We start from the raw sequence: 6,629 nt of genomic DNA on the forward strand, positions 1-6,629 counted from the left end.
AAACAAAATCTATTCTCACAGATGGAGAGGCTGTTAAGACCAACAGCTGGTGTCTGGCAAGGTTCTTGCTGCATCATCCTGTGGCAGATGGGCAATAGGTTAAGAGGGAAAAAGATGCAGAATTTGCCTGAAGAGGAGGTTATCCTATATAATGAATGCCACAACACTGGTTCCAACTTGCTAGAGGGAAAGATTAAACTAAAAAAACTGCAAAAACTTGTAGTTCTCAGCCTTAAGTACATATTCAAAAGGTCAAGTGCTTTTATTCTCTAGATCACTACTGTCACGTTACAAGTAGTCCTTACCAAAACAGTATCCCATAATACGCACTTGTCAAAATAGTTAGCAAACAGTTCTATTGAGTACGAAACCTGTAAGATAGGTGGTACTATCGCAAGCATCATTCTGTTTAAGGCTTCTCAGAACCTAAAAAACTGTGGAGCTTTTTCTTATAAACATATTTGGCTTTCAATTTTCATGTAAAGCATACTCTCAGCACTAGCTTTTTCACCCTGGCAGTTTGAAGTTGTGGTATAAAGTATCTACTAAACGTGTTACTCTTTAGCGTGAAACAAATAATTGGCCCTGAAAAGGACCTTTTCTTTTTGTTTGAGAGCACAGGACACAGAAGACTTAGCCGCCGAAGCCGTAGAGAGTGCGTCCCTGGCGCTTGAGCGCGTAGACCACGTCCATGGCGGTGACCGTCTTGCGCTTGGCGTGCTCCGTGTAGGTGACGGCGTCGCGGATCACGTTCTCCAGGAACACCTTCAGCACCCCGCGCGTCTCCTCGTAGATGAGACCGGAGATGCGCTTGACGCCGCCGCGCCGAGCCAGGCGGCGGATGGCGGGCTTGGTGATGCCCTGGATGTTATCGCGCAGTACCTTGCGGTGGCGCTTGGCGCCGCCTTTGCCAAGGCCTTTACCTCCCTTGCCGCGACCAGACATATCAAAAGCGTAGTCACTCAAGAAAAAGCACAACGCCTCTAGCAGCTCCAGCGCAGAATTTTAATAGTAGGGTATCGGACCTGTTTGAAAACTTCAAGGCGGGGGCGGGGGCGGGAAGCACAGTTCCCGCCCCTCTGCACACCCCTCCCAGCTCGTATTGGTGGAGAGGGGAGGAGCCAGAGGTAACAGCTGAGACTGCGGCAGCTAGGAAAAGGCCAATTAGTAAAAGCTTTAGGAAGAAGGCTGAAGCTGTGGTGATACTTCAGATTTCGCAGAATATGAAATAATACAGGCTGTTGTCCTTTATTACACGTTTTAAATGTATTTTTCAGCAATTCATATCCTTCCTAAGAATCCCATGTTACTGATTGATGTATGTGTAGTTACCTAAGCAGGGTTCCTTGGCAAACAAGCACAGTGAGGTGACAGTATGTGAAGATTACAGAATTACAAGTTAATCAGGTTAAAAGCATTGAGGGCCGCATTGAGGATTTATACATAGGTAGATACCGAAGGTAAGTGATCCTAGTTTTGGGAATTCGAAGCTTATAGCTTGATTGTATCCTTAAGCACCAGTCTGTGTTTGTTAACATTTGCTATCTCTCCATGCAGCCAGGCTCATATCATCCAGTTTCAGGAGCATGCTCCACACAACCGCTGTGTGACCTTGGGTAAGCTGTATGCTTTCTATATGTTATATTGATTTAGAATAATATGTAAATTGCATCTTAAGAACAATCAAACATTATCTTGTATTACACTATGGTGACTGTTTTTCCCGCAGGATTCATTTCTTAAAAGAAATGCTCCTAAATTAAGTTTTAAGAACTCCTCAAAATGATAAATACTTTACTCATCATTACATCCCTGAGATTTTAAGGCCTTTGGGTAGAAGCTTGGGATTCTCCATGATCTGTGGAAAAGACCAATTTCATCGCACGTGTCCCTTAGATGCGTTCTTAACGTAGGATACATAGACAGGATTCAAGGACTGTGGAACGCAGACACACAAAAAGTTTGATCTTCATTTTTGTAACTTCCGACCAAGCCTTAACATTTCTTCATAATATGAATTCAGATAACAAACAAGTGACATGACATATACTATCTATACATGTAACATTTCAATTGTCAATATCTCAACATATCATTTAAACATATCGCTTCTTTTTCACAGTGTTGTATCTTGGATGTGTAGATCTGGTTATTTTATGCGTTAACAGAGAGGCACATAATTAAGTGAGTATTTTACCAACTTTGCTTTTTAAATATGTAGATGATAGGTTAATAATGTTTCTTTTTGTACTTCCATGTATTTTACCTCAAGTATTTAAAAACATTCTAGAAAGGGGCACAAATTTCCATGAAATGTACAAACAAATAAGTAACATCAAAAATGGCAGAGAAGTTTTCTATAAGGTCCTGAGATACTCCAACAATTCTATGATCCATAAATGTTCAGAAAGCTGCATTAAGAAATCCTGTGAATTTAGTGATGAAATTTATATTAGTAACAATGATCTAATGGAGATATGTAAGGATAAATGACACTCATTTTCTCATTGATAAAGGTAAGGAGATTATTAATGAAATTTTCTTGGAAAAAAAGCCTAAATCTCTTCAACTTTAAAGAATGGTAAAATGCTCTAAGGATTAGAAACACTCTCCAATTTTAGTAATGAAACTGTATCTCTAAGGTTACAGACCACATGCTCTCTTGCTATGCTTAAGTACATTCCTGGAATTAGTTCTGTAGTCTCCAGATACATAGCAGGTTGTTAGAAAATGTAGCCGTTAGCACTAGAAGAGGTAAAAGAAGTTGTCATTATTCTGCTTTGCTGTATATATTATCCTAATTTTGCATCTGTTGTACTATATTATACATGTAAATCTGTTAATGTTTCTCAATAATAAATGATGTTCTTTCTCTCTGGGTATGATTATTTCGTTCCCCAAATTATTTTGTCTGTCCAAAATGTGAAAATGTCCAAAAGTTCCATGGAATATAAAAGCCAGTGAACATTTTACCATGAAGGGACATTTTACCCCTACTGACATTCTTCTGTGCCCAGTAATTATGATGCCCTTGAAATCTATTTACTGTGCAGAACATTTCAAGATCAAGGGGAGTTCAGCCTGTTGAGCAGCAAACATGGGATGGACCAGTGACCACAATTTCCAATACCTGATTCCAGAGAAGAGAAGGCCCATAACTTCCTAATTGCCTGTAACACTTATAAATCTTTGCTTTGTAAGAGAGGGTTGCTTTGCCACTTGAGAGTCCATGGCCCCTCTCAGGTCTTTATTTTAAATAAAGCCTTTCTCAATTTATTTTGTACACCCACACATGCCATGTTACTTTACTTTGAATTACATATGGTTGCTGAGCATAAATTATCCGTCTACATTATTACTATTAAAATTCTTAGAAAAATATGCAGAGTATGGGCCTGTCAGAGATCCAAGGCATAAATTGGAAGCAGGTATTATTTCTCATTGGCTCCATGTCCTCAGGATTGATTTCGTTTAAAATGAGTAACAAGGATCAGACACTAGAGTAGTTGCAGGGCGCAGAGAACCCAGTGGTGCAGAAAACACACATTTGAGCATCAGACATGATGGAAAGAAGCAGCAACAGGAGAAATTTAGCTTCTAGTTACATCCTGTTTGAGTTCTAGAAACTCCCTACGTGTATTTGAGCACATTCTTTTGTATAAATGGCTGCATGCAGCCCACCGGGCTTGGAGGTGCACACCTATGATTCCAGCATTCAGGAGGCTGAGGCAGGATGAGCTGACACTTGGACTACACTGAGTTGAAGGCCAGCCTGAACTACACTGTGAAATTCTATTGAGAGAGAAGTAGTGGAGGAAGGCAGGCCACAACTCCATACTTGTGTTTACAATCCACTAGGCAGACTTAAAAGTGAACAGGTATGCAGATAATTCTCTCTAAACTACTATGGCTGTTAAAGAGCTCAGTGTAGGAATTCAAATAAGGCAAAGAGCTCATCCAGTGTGAGGTGGGGAATGGCATAAAATGACTGCACACATAAGCTGGCGGCTTTAACAACTATATTTGGAAGCTGGGTGGCCACTTAAAACCTAAAATTGTCTGAAACTGCATGTTCCAAGAGTTCTGTTTTAAGCAGAAACGTTGCAACAGGAAAAAAAAAAAAAAAAAATTGGTGGTGAGGGGCAAGGCCTCCAAGAACAAGACCTCCCAGCACGTTATATTTAAGATCATCACATCAAATCCTTTGAATCCCCCCAACACCTTTGCCTAAGGAGGCAATGGCTTCTCTCTAGCCAAGCTCAAAGCACTAGGGATCTTAATAAAAGAATACTTTGTCAAGCTAGCACTTCCAAGCATGGTCACCTAAGAAATAATGGGATAGCCAGAGGATGTTGTGCTTTTCTCTTCGAGCTCAACTCAGGACAAGGGTGAGAGGGCCACAACATTCAAAAACCTCAGAAAGGCAATGGACTGGCTCATGTCCACACTGAGGAAAAGCAGGACCCTGAAAAGCCTCAATTGCTGGAACCGAAGCGGCTACAGCCCCCAAAAGATTAGGGAAAATAAGGCCTACAATGACTGGGGACTGAAATAAAATGAAAGGTCCCATAAGCAAAGTAACTAAGCCCAGAAGTCAGGCAGATCCAAAGCAGTGCCAAAATAGGAAGTGCAATCCAGGCCAAAACTACCACCTAATTAATCCTTTTACCTTTGCGAGGATGGGGGCTGTGCATGCGTGTGAGGCACCTGTCATTTTAATAGTACCATAGTGCTACACAGCTTTTATGGAAAACGTAGTTGGCTCTGAAAAGAGCCTTTGGGTTCAGTTTTGCAATGGCTCAAAAACAAATCTTTAAGCCCTCTCACCGCGGATGCGGCGCGCCAGCTGGATGTCCTTGGGCATGATAGTGACACGCTTGGCGTGGATGGCACACAGGTTGGTGTCCTCGAACAGACCCACCAGGTAGGCCTCAGATGCCTCCTGCAGCGCCATGACAGCCGAGCTCTGGAAGCGCAGGTCGGTCTTAAAGTCCTGCGCGATCTCGCGCACCAGGCGCTGGAAGGGCAGCTTGCGGATTAGCAGCTCGGTGGACTTCTGGTAGCGCCGGATCTCGCGCAGCGCCACGGTGCCGGGCCGGTAGCGGTGAGGCTTCTTCACGCCGCCGGTGGCCGGCGCGCTCTTGCGAGCAGCCTTAGTGGCCAGCTGCTTGCGCGGGGCTTTGCCGCCGGTGGACTTACGAGCCGTCTGCTTCGTGCGAGCCATTATAAACGCAGTAAGACAAGAGGCTGATAAGAAAATGGAGCCTCACAAAAGCTAAGGGTGTGTATATATCTTTGCCATTTTTGATGTCATGTATATATCAAGAGAGTCTCATTCTGATTGGACCACGCAACTGTTACCTTGCAGCTCCGAACACAAGCATTGGTGGCTCTTTTTGCTTCCGGATCACTTAACCATTGCTAGCATTTAAACAAACAAACAAAAATTAACATATTTCTCTAGTCCTTCTCTTTTAACTGCTGTTTTCTAACTTGTTCCTTGTGGCGTCCTCATGCCATTTGTTTCACAGGTTCCTTCACTGAGTTTGGGAGAATTTTACCTGGTCATTACAGTGATAATAGATTGCTTACAAAAGAAAATTTTAAAATCGGGGCCCCAAAAGTTGGATTTTGTTTCATCTTTTCTTTGAAAACTCGTAAGACATTATTGGCCCAGTGATTTTCACTCCCCTTTTATGAAAAGAGCTTAAGCTCACAGCAAAAATATTGACTTGTAAACTGGTAACTCGGAAACGTGTTCTAAACGTAGTATGACCGTTCAATATAAATGAGCAATGCTAAGTTAAAATACATAAGCACTTTCAATGAAAATATAGCGTTCTGATATAAGAGCACACATAAACCCAAGGCATCATTATTTCTGTAAACGTTTTGAAAAAATATATCCAGTTATGGATAGCCTGGAGAACATATGTCCTTTCAAAGTCAGGTTGAGCAGTTCTGATTAAGGGCCACTTGACTTCAACAAATGTGGTTTTATGTTTTTATTTACAATTGAGGGCCAGGATGTGTAAATGGAGAATGTTTATTAAAAGCATGTATAAGCCTTTTGGGTAAACATGGCCACAGTAACATGCAAAATTCTCTTTCAAAGGTATTACTGACTACTTACAGGCCTAAAACTCCTTAGGTCACTAACTATATTTGCATCTCAGTGACTATTCATTCTTTCCATTACCAGACCTTGTGATTTTCCACCTCTGAAGAAAGATTGCAGTAATGAGCTGCAATTGCCTGATAAACTAGCCTGAGAATTAGGATTACGTTCCTGTTATGCCATACTTCTAATAAATTTTACCCCACGAATAAGAAAGTACGAAAAATTACTTATTGTACCTATTGTGAGCCCTTTTAATGACTACGTGGGTGGCTCTAAAAAGAGCCTTTGTTTTCCGGGAATTCATATCATTGTAGAGCAACTCAGCTCTTCACTTGCCCTTGGCCTTGTGGTGGCTCTCAGTCTTCTTGGGCAGCAGCACGGCCTGGATGTTGGGCAGCACGCCGCCCTGCGCGATCGTCACCTTGCCCAGCAGCTTGTTGAGCTCCTCGTCGTTGCGGATGGCCAGCTGCAGGTGGCGCGGGATGATGCGCGTCTTCTTGTTGTCGCG

The 6,629-nt window shown here is 42.3% G+C and overlaps 3 protein-coding genes across 3 annotated transcripts in view; 1 reads left to right on the forward strand and 2 right to left on the reverse strand.

Annotated features, from left to right (window-relative positions):
• Positions 1-252: 252 nt before the first annotated feature.
• On the reverse strand, positions 253-1,011 carry LOC102018289 (histone H4). The gene has a single exon (XM_013503798.1). It carries the CDS (start codon positions 943-945, stop codon positions 634-636), a length of 312 nt encoding a protein of 103 aa, XP_013359252.1. The 5' UTR covers positions 946-1,011; the 3' UTR covers positions 253-633.
• Positions 1,012-4,805: 3,794 nt separating this feature from the next.
• Positions 4,806-6,623, reverse strand: LOC102017983 (histone H3). The gene has a single exon (XM_013503790.1). It carries the CDS (start codon positions 5,222-5,224, stop codon positions 4,814-4,816), a length of 411 nt encoding a protein of 136 aa, XP_013359244.1. The 5' UTR covers positions 5,225-6,623; the 3' UTR covers positions 4,806-4,813.
• The window catches only part of LOC102004282 (histone H2B.v1-like), a 4,597-nt gene continuing 4,048 nt past the window's right edge, over positions 6,081-6,629 (forward strand). The window contains exons 1-2 of the mRNA XM_005403424.2: positions 6,081-6,115; positions 6,332-6,593. Of these exons, the coding sequence (XP_005403481.1) occupies positions 6,081-6,115; positions 6,332-6,593 (297 nt within the window). The remainder of the gene's footprint in view (positions 6,116-6,331; positions 6,594-6,629) is intronic.

The sequence above is a fragment of the Chinchilla lanigera genome, unplaced genomic scaffold (assembly GCF_000276665.1).
Source record: "Chinchilla lanigera isolate Chin_1 unplaced genomic scaffold, ChiLan1.0 scaffold00082, whole genome shotgun sequence".
NCBI lineage: Eukaryota > Metazoa > Chordata > Mammalia > Rodentia > Chinchillidae > Chinchilla > Chinchilla lanigera.

Coding starts and splice junctions, on each gene's coding strand:
- LOC102018289 (XM_013503798.1), bottom strand. CDS start 945: ATGTCTGGTCGCGGCAAGGGAGGTAAAGGCCTTGGCAAAGGCGGCGCC.
- LOC102017983 (XM_013503790.1), bottom strand. CDS start 5,224: ATGGCTCGCACGAAGCAGACGGCTCGTAAGTCCACCGGCGGCAAAGCC.